This window comes from Mytilus trossulus, chromosome 3, assembly GCF_036588685.1.
Source record: "Mytilus trossulus isolate FHL-02 chromosome 3, PNRI_Mtr1.1.1.hap1, whole genome shotgun sequence".
Lineage (NCBI taxonomy): Eukaryota > Metazoa > Mollusca > Bivalvia > Mytilida > Mytilidae > Mytilus > Mytilus trossulus.
Window position 1 is genome coordinate 35,477,523 of NC_086375.1, and position 19,951 is coordinate 35,497,473.

Genomic DNA, 19,951 nt, shown 5'->3' on the forward strand with positions numbered 1-19,951 from the left:
TTTCAACAAAACGTAATGTATTAAAGTGAAACATTTACGTGAAGAATATTTTTTTTTATAAACCTGGTCAAAATCAAATAAGAACAAATATTCTATGTCCTTTCTAGCTCACCTGATCTGAAAGGTAAAGTGAGCTTTTCTCATCACTTGGCGTCCGTAAACTTTAACAAAAATCTTCTCCTCTGAAACTACGGGGCCAAATTGAACCAAACTTGGCCGCAATCATTATTGGGGTATTTAGTTTTAAAAATGTGTTGCGTGACCCTGCCAACCAACCACGATGGCCACCATGGCTAAAAAAAGTACCTACGGGCGACATGTAGATTTTGGCTTATATCTCTGAAACCAAAGCATTTAGAGCAAATCTGACATTGGTTGAAATGTATATCTGTTCTATAATATGCTGAATCTAAACAGGTATTTAGATTTTTGATTATTGCATTTAGATTTTTGATTATTGGTCCAGCTTTTAAATTGGTCCAAATTGGGTTCCTTAATTAAACTTTGTTTGATTTCATCAAAAAATGAATTATAGGGGTTCTTTGATATGCCGAATCGGTGTCCGAAATTAAATTTTGATCAAAGGATGTTGGCATTTTTATAAAGACCAGGTCAAAATCAAATAAGAACAAAATATTCTAAATCATGTTTTTAGTTATGACACCATATGACACTTTTTTAAACAATAAACTGGTCTTCCCAAAGCTTTAATCGTAGAGATCTGATCGTTCTTTAAAACTAAACGACCCTGTAATCAGTCAAATAGGATTTGAATTAGATCTTTTTTTATATGAAGCAATAAGAATCGCTTATTGACTTCTTGACAATATAAGTGTCAAAAAACGTTTGTCCTAGCTTGACTTATATTTATCCTTTTTCATCTTATTTTAAAAGTGATTGATCCTGTGAATTTTTAAATGATTAAAATAATTTCAAATAATTTCAAATACTTTAAATGCTAGGATGAAAAATTATCTTCTGTTTTTTAGTTGTAATCTCTGTTCTGCCTTTTATTTTCACTCTTATTTGTCTTGCTTTTTTTTAGTTTATCCTGACTTTTTTTGTAAGTGTCTCATCCTGTTTTTTTTTTGTTACTAAAGACTCCTGTCCTGCCTATTTTTGTTTTAAAAATTTCATCCTAGCGTCCCCTCTCCTGGCCTTAAATATCAAATCGTAGCTCTCTTAGTATCTTTAATTTCAACTGTATTTGTACGAAGCTAAGAAACGCGGATGTAGTGCGATCATGAGACTACAGTGCGCCTCGGGGCTCAGTTATCAAGCGAGCTATTACTCACTTTTACTCCTGTTTTGTGCCAATGAGAATGACTGTCATACTGAATAACTTTGTGGTACCACCTCCTCATATATATGTGTATTTTAATTCTTGAAGACGGCATACAATAATAACACACACATGATTTTAACCACAAACATGGATAAATTACTTTATAAAACAAAAATCATACAAGACCGTACTTAAAAAACAATATTTTAAATCAGGGACTTTTTAGTCCCTGTTTGAATACAAGCGAAATAATATAGCTATATTTACTTATACTTGAGCTCTTGTACACACATGGAAAACACATACCAACAAATTAATATTGAACTATGGAAAATGACTTAATAAAAAAAATGATATAAGGCCTAAATCATTAAACGGGAATAAATTTGCGCATGGCTAAGAAAGAATTATTAAAACATTACACAGTTTTTAAGCCTTTTCTTTTATAACGGACATAGATTTGAGAAAAACGTCACAATTAAAAATCGGCCACAAATTTGAGGCCGAATTGTTTTTTAAGGGCATAAATTTGCGAATAACGTCATAATTAAAAATCGGCCACAAATTTGAGGTCGAATATTTTTTTATGGACATAATTTAGCGATTGACGTCACGATGGGGCATAGATTTGAGAAACGGACACAGATTTGAGGTCGTACATAGATCTGAGTTTTACATATATATATACAATAATTATATATATGGTCAGATAATATATATGTTTGTGTGTATTAACCAATGTGTATTGTGTTGGTATCAATCCTGTTATTTTGGGTTTTTAAACTCAATAAAATATCTTATCTTATCAAATTCAATAACAGAAATATGCTTCCTGATAGGAGTGCCATCATCATTTCGACTCTTCTTATATTCTAAAATGTCATATGACTCATATGATATGTTTAGAAAGTCACTCTGAGTCTCAACTTTAGTTATAATTTTTAATACTACGGAAAGAATTTTGGACCATTGTTGTATGTTGTATGTATTTTTGGTAACTTTCCATTAGACTTTTACTGAGCAAATATCAATAGTTTCTTTCCCCTTCAGGAAAGTCTCCTTGTTAAAAATAAACGACACGACATGGGTTTAGTCTTTGGTCAAACAGAAACGTTGCTTTTGCCAAGTGTTTCGGTGATATTGAGCAAATTCCTAGATTATTCAGACAGCGAGTTGTCTGAAAAATTGAAATCTGAAACAAGAGTAAAAATTTCTCGCCAAGATACTGACAGTGAAGTTTATGTATTTTTAGGTAGTTTTGTAGACATCATCCGAGCGAATGGAATTATAAATACCTTCATCCAGCATCTTAGTGAAAACGTTAATGATTCTCTTTGTAAAACTTCAACATTGGTCTCAGATTTGAATGAAAAACAAAAGTGCTTGCTCCTGCAAAACGCTGAAATTGATCAGTCTGGTAATTTCAATGACCAAGAACCAAGACAAGATTCAAATATATGTATACAAGAAATAAAACTTTCAAAGAACGAGGGGAAAATCAAAACAGTGACAGTAGACACAAGGAAAGAAACAAAAGAGAATATTACCAAAGAAGACATATTATTGACGGATACATGCAATGACACTAATATACTTTCAGATTTTGTTTCTGCCAAAGAGAATCAAAGAAGGGTGAACAAAGAAGAAAATGCTTCTGCTTCAGTGCTATATAAACATGCTCTACATGAAAATCCCCATTCCCAAAGTGCTCAAAATTCAAAAGTCGAAGGTGACGTAGAGTCTTTGCAGAGCCTGGTTGAAAAAGATCATGTTGAGAAAATTCAAATACCCAGCTTTGAATCAGAAAACAGTAGTGAGAGGAACGAAAGCAGTGGGGAAAATGAAATAGTACAAACTTCTGATAAAGACAATGAAATAGTAAACGACTATCATTTTTCTGATGATAATACCCCTGAAGAAAATAATATATCAAACCAAGGTATAAAAATGATTCGAAGAAAAAGGAAGGATCAACACATTTGTAAAGTAGACTTTGATGATGATCATCCAGATTTTAGTCCAGGTTCAATGCCTGATGAGATTAAAGATTTATCGTATGAAGATGGCGAGGAACCAGTTTTTATAATGCAGAGAAATGCTGGTAGACTAACTAGGGATAAAGATAATCAAGATATGGCAAAGACAGAGTGTAGATTTTGTCCTTTTGTCAATGTTTCTTTATATGCTCGGTCAAAGAAACAGCTGAAACAGCATTATCGTAGGAATCATGCTTATGTTAAACCTGTACATAAATGTGAACTATGTAGTGAAAGTTTTTGTACCAAAGCACAGTTATATGAACACAAAAGATCAAAACACATTTTCATCAATTGTGAAACTTGTGGAACATCAATTCGTAAATCAAACTATCTAAAGCGTTCAAGGATTCATGAAGATGTAAGCGATACCTATAAATTGGAAGATGATAAATGTGAAACAAAATTTACCCCAAAGTTAAGTTTGCAACAGCCTGAAAAAAATACATGTACACTTGAGATATCTGCAGATGAGAAAGGATCATTTGAATGTGAAATTTGTAAACAATTCTGGCTTGACAAAACATCATTAGATTTGCACATTAAATTTAAACATGGAAGAGATAGCGAAACTCAGAAATACCCATGTGAACTTTGTAAAACATTTTGGCCTGACAAAACATCATTAGATTTCCATATGAAATTAAAACATAGCAAACCTCAGGAATACCCTTGTGAAGTTTGCGGTAAAATTTTTCCAAATCTTTCACGAATAAATCAACATAAAAAGATCCACGATGACATTTACCCATTCTCTTGTGATGTGTGTCACAAATCTTTTAAAAAGAGGAATTGTTTAAAAAGACATAAGGAGACTCACACTGGTGCAAGAGATTATTTTTGTAAGGTGTGTGGAAAGACATACACACTAGCAAGCTCTCTAGAACGACATTCACTCGTACACAAAGGTGCACCCCCATTTGTATGTAGTTACAGCCTCTGTCGTGAGGCATTTTACGATCGTTCAACACTACGTAAGCATATGATTCGTCACACAACAGAGAATCCAAGAAAGAAATGCAAGGTGTGATCATGTAATAGAGTTTACATAGCACAGTCGACGCTTATATTTAGTTGAAACTTAACAGTTGTTAGTCATCATGGTCATAGACAATTGCAGTGTCAAAAATCAAATTCTTTAAAAGAGTGAAAAAACATTAACTTGCATATACATGTATATATGTTCCGGACCATATGAGTATTTGGACCATACGCGTATGGTCATGACCATATGCGTATACTCATATGGTCCGACCATACGCGTATGGTCCGACCGTACGCGTATGGTCGGACCATATGAGTATTATACTCGTTTGGTTATAAACGGGCCGGACCATATGAGTATTTGGACCATATAGGTATTTTTTCAAATTTACAATAGAAATAATACAATGAACTTTATCTTAAAAACAAATGTGTTTACAAAAAAATGTATTAATTTTACATGTCAAAAGCTACATTAACATTGAATATTGATGCCACAGTCAGTTGATCTTAGTTTTCATCGCTAATTGTATTCGTGTATGCTTGTGTATACTTAAAATGAAATTCACACGGTACCATACATGTAGCTTTTCTGAGATTGCTTGTTTTGGCTGCGTGCAGTGATATCGACTCGGACAATTCCGATGTGTCTACGGTGTTTTTGAGAAACTCTAGATCTCCAATATCATAAAATGAATTTCACAGATCAATTTAGATAAAGACAGTGGCTATTTCATGGCTCTTAAATGCTATTTTACCGTCATATAATTTAGATTAAATAGAAGTATAGAAAAAAGGAATAGAAAAAATAAAGAAACATACACTTTTAATATTTTACTTTTAAAATGTCTTAAAAAATATCATGATCCTTGCCGGTGATGTCACCTACTTTAAACAATAAAATTCCTTGTACAATATGTTCATTTAATTTTGGCATCTTTTTATAATTGTACTTACAAATAGTAAGAAATATTAACTGTGCGAAACTGTTTTTTTAAATAATTTTTTTTTAATATACATAAAATTACATTTTAGTGACGTAACAATCAGAAGAGTCACACCTAATGAAGAGTTTAAAAGTATACATGTTGATTACCCCGACCATACGCGTACGGTCCGACCATACGCGTATGGTCGGACCATATGAGTATATACCCATATGGTCATGACCATACGCGTATGGTCCAGATACTCATATGGTCCGGAACATATATATATATAAATTGGTTATCATTGTTATGAAAGTTATCATTTATTACATGTACATGTATAGAACAGTTAAATTTTTAGGCACAACATGCATAGACATATATATCATGGTTTTTTTTAGAATTCTAATGAAAAATTAAAATTGGAATTATATTGACCAATAATGAGTTAAAACTAAATAACTAATACAATATAATATGGCATGGAAAAAAATATTGAATAACTTAAGATTAATTGTGAACATATACGTTCACTCAATCCCAAAAGTTTGAGAGGCCTATACCATACCTTCAGCTAAAAGCATTTAGTATAAATGGCTCGCAATTAACCAAAATGTCTGACATACATATATGCATCCTTACTACCCATCAATATTGTCTGGGGTCAAGAACCTTCTTCATGAAAGTTGTATGTCAAATATATCTTCATAATCTTGATGTTTACATATTTTTTTCTTTAAATGATTTGGTGTTTATCATGCTGATATCTAATCACAACTCTTTTTAGACCATTGCAACTCTGTTATGAAACACTTTTCCCCCGAGATACGTTGCTTCTGTGTCGTGTGGTTGGTTGTTATTTCATCATGTGCATTGGTTTCGGCCCCTCATCTTTGTTTTAATTTTATTCTCATATTTAAGCATCAAACAGCACTGAATGCTTCAGTTTGGTAAGAAATTAGAGATGAGATGTGCCTCTAAAATTTAATATTGTCCATGGACAGCTTTTGATCAGATGCCTGTAAATTTTCAAAACATAATTATATATATAACCTTGTATAAACACGATGATCATGATAAACTTCTATAGAAATATACAGTATTTTTATACATGTTTTTATACTTTGACCGAACTTTAAAGAAAAATAAAACATGCAGACAAATGTTTGTTTTTTCCCAATAAACATAGCTTGAGATCTCTTTTCACAAAACTGGCTGCTATTGTTACAGGAAAATATATTATGTGGAATAGTTCTATATGAGAATTATTGTTTCAGATTTGAAATACCATAAAAAAATTGTCTGTTTCAGTTTCAATAGAGAAGATGACAAAGTCAATCCAAAAAGCTTGAACAGGGAATTGCTGTTTATTTCTCATCAACCCCTTTAATGACTCAGGTCATGTGGTCAAGCAGACAAATGAGATAACATTGTCATATCTGCAGGTAGTTAAGTTGACAAGAAATCGAATAGACGCAATAAAATTTAAAAACCCTATTGCAACCCAACTTTCGCTGAAATGACAAACTATGTTTACATTATTAACCAAACTTCTGTCAAAAGTGGCAGCCACTTTTAATCAATATAGAAATGACCAAATTCAGTAAAATATGAATAAATGTGTAGAAGATATTTTAACCAAACTCGTTGAATAGACTCATAAATGCATGGTCCTTTGGAGAATTGATTAATGTTCAAACAAACCTTTTTCAAGCATGGTTTCCTTTTTTACTTGTTACCCATCCCAAACTGTTGTCTATTTCTGATATTGAAAAGACAATTTCATTAAAATCTGAAGGAGAAAAAAAGCATAGGAACATTGTTACCTCATTCTTTGAAATGGCTCATAAGCGGTCTGCTGTTGGAATTATTGATGGTCATATATTACTTACCACCTTCAAACATGGTTGACTCAATTTACTATATTAGAAGCAACAAACAACCATTATCATTAAAGTCGTGAAACATCCATGAGAAGTACATTTTTTTTATGATTCAAAATAATGTTTATTTCTGCCATTTATAAAACATGTAGCATAGAAGGCTTAAGTCCAGCTGATAATTCAAACGGCGTGGGCTACTGTCCTGGCATTTTTTTTGTTGGCGTTAAGGAAATAAATGTCTATATCATTTTATTTTCATAAAGCTTATATTTTAAACTTTTCAATTAACTAAAATTTGTTTACCTGACATTTATTTTGAAGAGGATATTTAACTTTATACTTTGATTTTGAAATAATTTCAACAAAATTCCTAACGTAAAAGACTACTGTCCTGGCAGATTTTTTTACCTTTAAAAGACGAAGAAAATATTAAATCATAGATTTTTAGAAATATTATTCCATAATCTTTATAATCGTACAAAAATATTATGTCAGACAGTTGTTCTGAAGAAGATATAACAATTATATGTAAACTTTTCTCGACAATTTCAGCCATTTTATTCTTACAATTTAACGGTGTAAGCTACTGTCCTGGTAGATTTTTTTGGTGTTAATGTCATAAAAGATCATATAATTTTATATTTTTATAAAGCTTATATTCTAAACTTTCCAATGAACTGACATTTGTTTACCAGACATTTATTTTGAAGAAGATATTCAACTTTGTATTTTGATTTTGAAATAATTTCAACAAAAGGAGAAGGTCCGGTAAAATTAAACTGTCCTGGCAGATTTTTTTTAACTTACTTATTACAAGGATTTGTATAGTATAACTATACAAATCCTTGCTTATTATTTATTTTTATATTTTTTTCAAATAATATAAGTAAATACCGTGTTCTTTATAAACAATTGAAATTGTAACAATATGTTGAGTAAAACAAAAATTACAGATAAAAACGTATCGAAAATAACTGTCCTGGTTTTATCTGTTCTGTTAATTAATAGACCTTCCCAATTTCACGTTGCATTGAAGACCTATTCAATGGCGACCTTCTGTTGTTGTCTGTTCTATGGTCGGTTGTCTCTTTGACGCGTTCCCCATTTCCATTCTCAATTTTATTTACTACAGAGAATTATATTGCCTTCAGCAATTAGCAAACCGTACGGTATAGTAGCTTTTACCACAGGGCATTATATGGCCTTAAGCAAGTAGCAAAACGTACTGTAAAGTAGCTGTAACTACAGAGCATTCTATGGTCTGCAATTAGTGGTTAGACCACGTGGGTTAGACTTTATTTTAAGGTAGCTATTATATTAGAAAGAATATTTATCAATTCAATACAAAAAAAAACAAAATCCTGATTTATGCTCAAGTTTTAAAAATGAGCGAAAACAAATATGACAGACGAACAATTTAAAAAAAACCAACACTGTGAGTGCTTGTAGGGGTTGCTCAGTCCTACTTTAACTTCGGCTAGTGGATTACATAAAAAAAAAATACAAAGTATATTTTTGAATCGTTGATCTTATATTAATTTGAAACGAATATGAATCTTATAATTATCATTATTCAGATACGTAAAGTACACATATCTGCACATTTCTAGTATTAAAACAAACGAATCTCAGTAGACGAGATATGCATTTTCAGCTATTGCGAGGCTGTTTTTTTCCCAATGTCTTGCACAATTATACCCTACTATCAAAGTGGCAGAATATGTATTTTCATCCTTATCTTCCAATTTTAATAGACACGCTTGTTCAAATATTCTCGCACAAATGCATGTGAAATCATAAAAGGTAAGCAAACAAAAAAGCGGATTTTTTTTTTATCAAATTGCTAAGATTATAAGAATACCATCTAGCTATAGGAGTGTAAAACCCTCCAGAAAATTTATGGCTGCATGACCTTTCGTTGATTGAAAAAAGAGAATACAATAGGTAGAGCATAAATTTTGAATTGCAACAGGACACCTACAGAACCATAAAAAAAGTTGTTACAAGGGTTCTTAACGTGTGAAAAGAGTGGCACTCTCTTCACATGAGCCATGATCGGATTAATAGTCTGCCTGCATGGGTGTGACTGCGTACTTACACATTCAACACAGCCAAATGGACCCACAATTTGGTAAGGGTTTCAAAAGTGGTGGTCGATAGAAGCCCTAAATGACCATATTTTTTATTCCCCAGTCCCCCTTGTGGGTTTCAAGGTGATACAAAATTTGTTTGCCAAAATCGTTACACTCTAAAAAGTAGAACATAAGAATCATTCCTTTTTTCCAGATTTGTATTTTTTAAACAAACTTGTAGTTGATCGTTGGTTGCCGTCAATTGAAGAAACCTCTCGACTTATTCTAAATTGAATAAATTGTTCAATCTAATTAAAATATTGATCTCTGATTACGTTATACATGCAGTATAACGTAATCAGAGATCAATATTTTAATTAGATTGATAAATTGTTCAAACTCGAAGCCTATTACTATTTAAGAAAGTTCTTAAGTTCATTAGTATAATTTGACTTGAGAAGAAAATTCAATTTTGAATTGACGCCTATGAAGTCAACTATGACATGATGTTATTAGAATAAAATAGATTTTATTTCGTTATGTAATCATAAGAAATTAAAACATTGATTTGTCAACAACAAGGGCGCATACAGGGTTTGTTAGGAAAATTACACCCTGGAAACCCTTGGAGACAACCCAGCTGGACTTAAGTAGATGAATATCCCCTTATTTACCATCACACGGCCCAAGCGCCGGACATTTCAAGCTACAGCCACGTAAATCCGCTCCTTATCCATGAATTCCCAGATGTAAGGTTATTGAAATCTAGCAAAGAATTCTAATACATCCGTTAGCCTGCTATGTATGGATCATGGATATTATCATGTGACTGGCAGTGAGGGGCTTTCAATGTTGATTGGTGCAAAGCCTTGTATGATCTTGTGATCATTTAAGTAAATTGGTTTTTTTTTTATATATATATTTGTTTATAAATTAAATAGTATCTTACGAAAAGTCTGACGTAGAAGTTGAATTGAAATAAAACCAGTTCGTATTATTCATAGGCACTTGGGAACAGGAATTATTTTTTTTGCCCTACCCATTTTTGTCGGGCCTGCAACTTTAGGTGCAGAAACGTAGACATGGGGATAGTGATCCGGCGGCGGCGTTAGGTAACTTTTTAAAATGTTTATATTTTAGAACGGGGAAGACATGGATGCTTCGTACTTTGTATACAGATGCCTCATGTTACGAACTTGGAAGTTTCTGTAAGTCACATGTCCAATGTCCTTGACCTCATTTTCAATGTTCAGTGACAACTTGAAAAAAGTTAAGATTTTTTTGTAATGTTCAATTGACCTAAACCTCATTTAATGGATCAGTGTTAAGTTTTTGTGGTCAGTCCATATCTCAGATACTCTAAGCAATAGGTCTTGTATATTCGGTGTGTGTAAGGACTGTAAGATGTACATGTCCAACTGACAGGTGTCGTCTGACCTTGACTTCATTTTCATAGTTCAGTGGTTATTGTTAAGTTTTTGTGTTTTTGTCTGGTTTTCTCATACGGTATGCAATAGGTCTACTAACTTTGACGTATGGAATGATTGTAAGGTGTATTTGTCTAAATGGCAGGTGTCATCTGACCTTGACCTCATTTTCATGGTTCAGTGGTCAAAGTAAAGACTTTATATTAAGGATAATATCAATGATTAGTAAAGAAGCAGGGGCGGATCCAGGATTTCAAGTTAGGGGGGGCGCAACTGTTATCATCGCCGAGCGGAGCGAGGCGAAAAATTTTTGGAGGTTTTTTAAGGTAAAATTATTGAAATATTCTTCTAAAAGGGTGTAATGTTGATATCTCGAACTATTGTGTGCTAAAATAAGCGAGGAATTAAAGTTTAAAGCTGAAACAGCCTTGAAGGCCGTACGGTGACCTATAGTTGTTAATGTTTGTGTCATTTTGGTCTTTTGTGGATAGTTGTCTCATTGGCAATCATACCACATCTTCTTTTTTATATCAATCCACACCTGATAACAATCTACAGATAGACGGGCGGACAGACGGACGCAGAGTGAGACGAGACAGATAACAATTGCGCACCATACCAATATGTTTTTCAAACGAAAATTTCTACTTTTACCAGCGATTTTTAATTGTCCTTTTTTTACTTTTTTGATTTTCGGAGGTCGTGCCAGACTTAGCTGCATTGTTCGCCATAAACAACTAAAATCAAAATAAGATGCATTTACGCAGTTATGTTTATTTTCTAGGGATCCAAGCATACAGTAATACGGTACAGATTTCGGCTAAATATTTAGGTTGCAAATGAGAAATAAATATAGACACAGAGATACAAATTAATAAACTAACCTTTCGCCTGAAACAGTATTTCTATCTTTCATTACGGATATTATAAAAGAATCTCACCTGCCGACTGCTTTCTTGACCGTGTCATGATGAAATTGTGAAAGTGAGTAAGGGATGTGTTGGAACTTCAATTATCCAACAAATTGATTATAAAAACCGCAAATACAATGTAACATTTGTTTTTACTTTAACTGCTAAAAACCTATTATATTTGTCATTAAATGCAGCTCGGCGTTTGACACCTTCCTTTGAAATCATTTATAGAACTTTAATAAAGCGTAGGTCAGTTGATTAGTAATCACGTTGATTATGTTAAACTGACCGTTTTATATACTTTGAATGTTAAAAAAGATTGAATGGTCTCTTCTGATACATTAAATATGTTGAAGTCGACCCATGCTTTGCAAATTTTAGGGGGGGGGCGCACGCCCGCCACGCCCCCGCCTAAATCCGCCCCTGAGAAGGTGAGTTATTTCAGCGTGTGCACTCTTGTTTCCAAAATAACGGTTATTTTATTGTTTTCCATTCATTTCAATGATTTCCGGGTTTCACAGTACAGTATGAATATAAACATGATAAATATTTAAGGAATGACTGTAATATTTTTTTCTGTCTATGAAGAAATAACATAAAAATTCTCGTTTACACTGATTAACGTGCGTAGCGTAGAAAAGATGCACCGTTCCAGAAGCTATTGTCTAGAAACTAAAAAGAGGCTCTCAAGAGCCTGAATCGCTCACCTTAATTTTTTTGGTTAAATCTCTCATCAATGATTATTTTGGCTTTTCAATTTATTTAAATGTTCTTAAATCGTCCTATTTTCTTCAAAAGTAAAAAAAAAATGGTTTTCTCCTATGTTATATTTTAGCCATAGGAGCTATGTTTCTTGACATACAAGGAAATAAAATATAAAATTTATACTAGATACTCTGAAACTCATTTAGCCTAGTTTGGCTGAAATTGATACAGCAGTTTCAAAGGATAAGATTTTTAAAGTAAACATAATGAACAAATTGTGAAAAAAGTCTTTAAAGAGGAATAACTCCTTAAGGGGTCAATTGACAATTTTGGTCAAATTGACTTATTTGAAGTTCTTAATTTGCTTAACATTTTTGCTATAAACAGTTTATCTGTATCTATAATAATATTCAAGATAACCAAAAACTGCAAAAAAAATAAAAATTATCAATTCCGGGGCATTATACCTGCAAAACCAGTTACCCGATTCGGCTTAAAATTTCAGGACAGGTAGACCTTGGCCTAATAAATACTTTAACTTCTTGTCTTATTTGCTCTAAATGCTGGAATTTTTGAGATACAAGCCAAAAACTGCATTTTAACCTGTGTTCTATTTTTCGCCATGACGGCCATGTTTTTTGACGAAATAGAAAATAAAACACAAACTTTATTTTATACACCCTACTGATCATTCAGTTGAAATTTGGTTGAGTAGTTTTAGAGAAGATTTTTTAAAGTAAGCAAATATGATGGAAAAATTGTCATTAAAGGACAATAACCCCTTAAGGGGGCAATTGACGATTTTGGTCATATTAACTTATTTGTAGATCTTACTTTGCTGATCATTTTTGCTTTAACAGTTTATCTTTATCTATAATAATATTCAAGATAATGACCAAAAACTGCAAAATTTCCTTAAAATTACCAAATAAGTGGCAGAAACCCAACAATGGGTTGTTTGATTCATCTGCAAATTTCAGGGCTGATAGACCTTGACCTATTGAACATTTTTAAACCATGTCAGATTTGCTCTAAATGCTTTCGTTTTTGAGATATAAGCCAAAAACTGCATTTGACCCCTATGTTCTATTTTTAGCAATGGCGACCATGTTTGTTGATAGATCAAAACTTCGGATACAATTTATAAACTAGATACCCTAAGGAACATTCAGTTAAAGTTTGGAAGTATTTGGCCTAGTAGTTTCAGAGGAGAAGATTCTTGAAATAGTTTACGACAGACGACGGACGACGACGGACGCGAAGTGATGGCATAAGCTCACATGGCTATGCCAGGTGAGCTTAAAATGCTTACTTGGACCCCTTTTGGCTTCCAATCATGTTCTTAACTGTTGGAACTAAAATCTATCCCAACCTTCCTTTTGTGGTTATTAATCTGGAGTTTAAATTTTCATATATTTCTATTTACTTATACCAACGCTGTTGTCGGAACCCAAACGTCTTCAGACGACGTGGTATAGATATTATGTATACGACCGCAAAAAAACTAAACCATATTTTACTAATTTTTACCAATAAACCGTTTAAAAGAGATCAAGGTAAGAAGAAACACGCCAGACTGAGTCACACATTAGAATGATTCCATGGACATATTTCTAATACAGTATCTGATCATTTATGAAATGAGTTTGAGGTCTCTGAACCCTGTCTGACGGACATGTTGACCTTGCAAAGAATCCATATTAATATATACCAAATATATATAATTTTACTCATAATAAGCAAGACATTCACATATCCAAAAAAAATCGCTTTTAAAAGAAGTCCCTGAACCATGAAAGTGATGCAAGGACCACGGACATAATACAGACAAAACTTTGTAGCACACTGCATCTGTATACAAGATATGCATCCTCAAGGTTTGTCAGATTGTAATATCTGTGTCAGTTTTTCATGTAACATTTCTAGATTCAGGGTTGTGGTATGTACAGTAGCTATAGTTATATCTAGAAACTGTGACTATGAACTTTTCTTACTGAACTTATAATCGTTAGATGTCCTACATTAAACCAGAGACATATTATATATATGTCTCTGATTAAACCACTTGTATAAGTGAAACCTTTCAAGTGGTCCACAAACATGACCAATAATAATGTGTTCATTGTACACAGATGCCCCACTCACACTACCAATTTCTATGTTCAGTGGAACGTGAAATTGGAATCAAAACTGTAATTTGGCATTGAAATTAGAAAGATCATAGCATAGGGAACATCTGTACTAAGTTTCAAGTTGATTGGACTTAAAAGTTCTTCATAAACTACCTTGACCCAAGAACTTTAACCTGAAGGGGGACAGAGAGAGATGGACGGACGAACAGCCCTTCAGACCAGAAAACATATAGTTGTTAATGTTTGTTTCATTTTGGTCTTTTGTGGATAGTTGTCTCATTGGCAATCATGCCACATCTTCTTTTTTATATACATGATATAATGCCCTTCTACTATCGTAGATGGCGTATAAAAATAAGTTTAAACAAGATATATGTAATCACATTGACAAGGTTCATTTCTCTTGATATATCTTTTGCCAATACATGTGTGGAAACAGATCAGTGTGATTAGTATGTTAGGATGTTGTCAGTGTTTTCTGAAAAGAAAAAGTGTTCTCTGGTTTTCTTTAAAGGATTCTATGTCTGACTGTTGTGGGCAGTGACAGCCAACCTGTACCACCAATCACTAACAAGAATGTGTCCAAAGTACACCAATGCAATGTCCCACTCACACTATCATTTGCCATTTTCAATGGACTGTATTAGGGTCAAAAGTCTAATTTGGCTCTAAAATTAGAAAGATCATATCATAAGGAACATGTGTACTAAGTTTCAAGTTGATAGCACTTCCGCTTCATCAAAAACTATCTTGACCAAAAACTTTAACCTGAAGCTGGACAGACATCAAATTGAAACTCAGTACACATGTTCCTTATGATATGATCTTTCTAATTTTAGAGTCAAATTGGACTTTTGATCCCAATTTCACTTTCTAATGTAAAGTATTGACCCCAATTTCACTGTCCACTAAACACAGAGAATGATAGTGTGAGTGGGGCATCCGTGTACTATGGACACATTCTTGTTTTTATAAATTATACCCCCTTTACGAAATTCTACAAAAGAAAATATTTTTCAACCATTTTATTTACAAGTGCTTTTGACCATGTTGACTTTCCTTTGTTTAAAAATTAGTGTTCAACAATTTCAACATATAATAAGGTCTAGTCCATTTTTAAGGAGCTTGCCTGCTTGGTTAGTTGGGAATGTTTCATTTTTATCCCTGAATAAAAAGATTTCACAATCTGACAGGCATTATTTTTCTTTCTTGTGTTTCAAAATCATATGACGTCGAAGTATTGAACTATCATTAAATGTATCTTTACAGAGACTACATACAAATGGGCGTTCACCAGTGTGAGTACGTTGATGTCGTTTTAGGGTACCCAACTGTTGAAATGCTTTCCCACAATCCTTACACAGAAAATTTCTTTCACCTGTGTGAGTCTTCATATGAATAAGTAGCCCTGTTCTAAACTTGAATGCTTTAGAACACATGTCACAAACATATTGTGGTACTTTATCATGAACTTGTTTATGCTTTTTGACATCATAAGGAGTTTCAAAACCTTTACCACAAATGTCACATAAATGTTCTTTAACAACACCCTTTCCATGTTTAACTTTCATGTGCCTATCAAGTGTCTTTTTTTCAAGCCAAGACTTTTTACAAGTTTCACAAGTAAATAATTCTCTCTCTTCCACAGACAAGTGAACTCTTTTCAGATGCTGTTGCAAAGCATGCTTGGATGACAGTTTCTTTTTGCATATATCACATTCAAATTTACGTATCACATTCCCATCTTGATCATGTTGATGAAGTTTTATGTGCATATGATAGTATGACCTAAGAACTACTATTTCACATGTTTCACATTTTTTAAAAATGTGTTTTTGCCTTTTGTGGTTATATAAATTTTGTGTAGTACAAAAACTTCTACTACATAGTTCACATTTATATACAGGATCTGTTTTAGCATGATTCCTTGCAAAATGCTGCATAAGTTGTCTTTTTGAACGAGCATATGGTAAAAAATTCACATAAGAGCAAATTCCACATTCAGACTTGGCCATTTTTGGATTTTCTTTATCCCTTATAAGTTTACCAGCTTTTTTCTGCAATGAAAACACTGTTTCTTCGTACTTGAAACTACTTTCTCCTGGGAGGGCATTGAGATCCACATCAGGATGGTGAACATCAATAACTTTACATGTTTTGTGATTCTTTCTTTTTCTTTTCTTATTTTCGCCTGGCTGTGATAAACCTTTCTCTTCTTCCATGTTTTCAGTAATGGTAAATGGGTTGTTGTTTTCATTCTGATTGTATTTTTCAGGACCTACATGTATTATAATTTCCTTCTCACTGCTCTCTTCATTACTTTTGTGATCATCATCTGATGAATCATTCAACACTAATTCATCGGTCATGTCTATGGGTTCAAAGTCATCTTTGACATGTTTGACTTGAGCATTTTTAAAATTGTAGGTGATATGGTTTTGCTGTATATCAGGTTTAGATAAAACTGAAGTAGAAGCATGTGCTCCTTTGTTTGTGATACTTTCATCTTCTGAGGAAGAAACAAAATCTGAAACTATAGTTGATTCAGCATCTTTTAATGCAATATTGATGTGGTCTTTGTTACAAGTTTTTTCTATGATTTTGTCTTTTGTAACTCTCTTACTTGTACAGCACTTGGGGATTTCAAGTCCTTGTAAACTTGAATTGGTACCACTCTGTGGGTTTATTTTAAGCTGGCAATTTGAATTAATACCAATATCACTTTCATCATCTTCACAATCATGAACGAGTAATGACTTTTGTTTTTCGTTTGAATCTGACACCAATTTTGAAGCATTTAAAGAATCAATGACATTTCCACTATTAAATTGTTGGGCAAAAGTGTGTATAATTTCGTTTGCTCGAATAATATCTTCAAACTGACCAGAACATACATAATCAACTCCAGTGTCTGTATTTTTCGGAGAAATTCTTACTCTTGTTTCCCATTTCAACCTTTCGAACAATACGCATTCTGGGCTACATAGGAAATGTTTCAATGCTGCAGAAAAACTTGTCAAAAGCAAAGTTTCTGTGTGGCCAAAGACTGAACACATGATGTTGATCAATGGGACTAGTATGCATGGGGAAAGAAACTAACGATATAGCGTAGGGAAATTACCAAAAACATAACAGAGACCACAACGGACAAAAACTAGCGAAATGATTTAGTTTGTTTTTAATTAAGGTAATTTTGACCCAAATTATGCAATTTAGAACTTGTTTCTCTGATTTATATTTGAATAGTAATATTGCCGAAGAAAAACGATCTTGATATTCAGGAACATTTCATACAGATATATTTCCCCAGATCTATACAATATTAGGTCAATGTCAGAAACCACAGGTGCTTGAGGACAGGATCCTGTGTGAGCCCCATATAGTCCCTCCCCTTATTATCATAAATCTCAGATTTTTTTATATATATCACTTATTTGTACCATATATTTATAGATTATCGTTGATTATCTCAACGAGATTGATTTTCTCGCTTGAGCTGGTACAGCGAAAGTGAGAAAAGCAATCGAGTTGAGATGACCAATGATAATCTGTTTATCGCTATTTTACCTATGACGAAGTTGTCAATTTCAATGTCAATTTCGTTAGCAACACCACGTGGCCTCCTTTGTTTCTAGCGATAATTTTTCCATATCAAGCGAGAAGCATGATATGAAAATTATCACAAAAAAAGATCAAAGGAAAAATGAACAAAATAGCGATAAATACTAATATACCATATTTATACTCTAAATATGCATGTTTACTATCAACGTGAATCTCGACTATAGAGTCATTTCATTAAATGGTTTTTAAAGTGATACAGAACATTATAGATCCAAAATGTAGGCGATTATGTTACAATCTCCATTGTGAAAGATATAGACTGTTGCAATTAGATGATATAAAGAAAAAGAAAAGAAAGTAGATAATAACATTTTATGAATCCTAAGTGTCGATTGGTTGTCTACTCTTAAACAGTGATATCTTTAGATAAATATTTTAGATTTTAAAATATTTAATGATTTGATGATACTGACATTAAGTCCAATTTTATCGTCAAGAATATGATGTACAATGTATATGTTCCGGACCATATGAGTATTTGGACCATACGCGTATGGTCATGACCATATGGGTATATACTCATATGGTCCGACCATACGCGTATGGTCGGACCATACGCGTATGGTCGGGGTAATTAACACTCTGTTACAGTTTACTTCTAAACTCTTCATATGGTATGACCGTTCATTCAAAAGACGCTATCATATAGGTTATTGAATGAATTTTATTTGCAAAAGCATATGAAACATGCTATGGCAATACATAATATATACATAATGTGACAAAAGACTAGTAACAGAGAACAATACAATAATAACATACATAATGTTGCTAACCAATAATATCAGATCTAGCTTTCCATGCACTCTTTAAATAGTTACAGAGCTTAATTGTTAGAGATCTAGAATTAGCTTTCAACAAACAAGATAGTTTAAAAATAGTAGGCCATGAACAATAATAGCGTGGCAAAAACAATATTCTAATTGCCCTATATGCTGGACATACCAATACAAAATGAAATTCGTTCTCAACACATTGCATATTACAACATACACATAGACGCATTTCCCTTGGTATATCAGAGAAGCGACCAACTTCAACATTAAGTTTCAATGTACCACTTCGTAGTTTTGTAAGAATGTTACTATTATTAATGTAGCCAAAATAATTTTCAAGACAAAAATCAAACTTTATGCTACTATACACACTTAATTTCTCACAGTCACATATATTTGCTGACCATTTTTGTAGATATTGGTCTTTAATGCGTGTCTTTATAACATCAAACGATATATCAATATTATTCTGATCAATCCAAATATGGTTCATTCCAAGACTAAATAAAAAATCACGCACATTAGATGCCCAATTAATTTTACCATGATTTGCATCGTCATATAAAATTTTATATACATCATATACAAAAGCTGGCTTATATGTAACAATACGTAACCAATATTTTAAGATTAATTGTTTTCTCAAAACATACATAGGTAGATGACCAAGTTCGCCACAAAGAAAACTAATAGGAGCACGTTTACCTAATTTTAAAACAAACCTACAAAAACGGTTATGGATAATCTCTATGTCGTTGGCACGGTGAAAACCCCATATTTCGGAAGAATAGTTCAGTACCGATCCAACCATACTGTCATAAAGAAGACATTGTTGCTTTACTGATAGAAATGTAAATATTATCTAAACATTTTAAGAGTGTTGAGAGAGCTCTTGATCCTTGTTGGGATAGTCGCTTTTGCGTGTGTAAGAATTTCCCGTTAAAGGGAAAATTCACGATTTTTCACTTATGGTTTAAATATGTTCATTATGACATAATATATATATTCACAAAGTTTTATTGCTATATGTGCAGTAATAAAGGAGAAATTCAATATTTAATGAAAAAATATTAACTACTTCCTGTAGGTCGTGACGTTTTCTCCTGGTTTTTGCATGCCGGGATTTAAAACACAATCATTAAAAGTCTTGGTTTTTAATCATATTTTAACGTAATCGTAAGCGC

General features: G+C 32.8%; 2 protein-coding genes across 2 annotated transcripts; one reads left to right on the forward strand and one right to left on the reverse strand.

The window, feature by feature from the left end:
• The first annotated feature begins 2,368 nt into the window (after window positions 1-2,368).
• Window positions 2,369-4,351, forward strand: LOC134710719 (zinc finger protein 492-like). The gene has a single exon (XM_063571111.1). The coding sequence runs from the start codon at window positions 2,369-2,371 to the stop codon at window positions 4,349-4,351; it is 1,983 nt and encodes a 660-aa protein (XP_063427181.1).
• An 11,212-nt stretch (window positions 4,352-15,563) lies between these two features.
• LOC134710720 (GDNF-inducible zinc finger protein 1-like) lies at window positions 15,564-17,423 on the reverse strand. Its single transcript, XM_063571112.1, has 2 exons — window positions 16,272-17,423; window positions 15,564-16,067 (listed from the first exon to the last, which is right to left on the reverse strand). The coding sequence occupies exons 1-2, from the start codon at window positions 17,421-17,423 to the stop codon at window positions 15,564-15,566; spliced, it is 1,656 nt and encodes a 551-aa protein (XP_063427182.1).
• Between the last annotated feature and the right edge of the window lie 2,528 nt (window positions 17,424-19,951).

What these genes read in the sequence shown, in the direction of transcription:
- LOC134710719 (XM_063571111.1), top strand. Translation starts at nt 2,369, where the DNA reads ATGGGTTTAGTCTTTGGTCAAACAGAAACGTTGCTTTTGCCAAGTGTT.
- LOC134710720 (XM_063571112.1), bottom strand. Translation starts at nt 17,423, where the DNA reads ATGTGTTCAGTCTTTGGCCACACAGAAACTTTGCTTTTGACAAGTTTT. An exon ending in ATCATGCTAAAACAGATCCT is followed by an intron (nt 16,068 to 16,271) that starts GTATATAAATGT and finishes ATATGCAAAAAG; the next exon opens with AAACTGTCATCCAAGCATGC.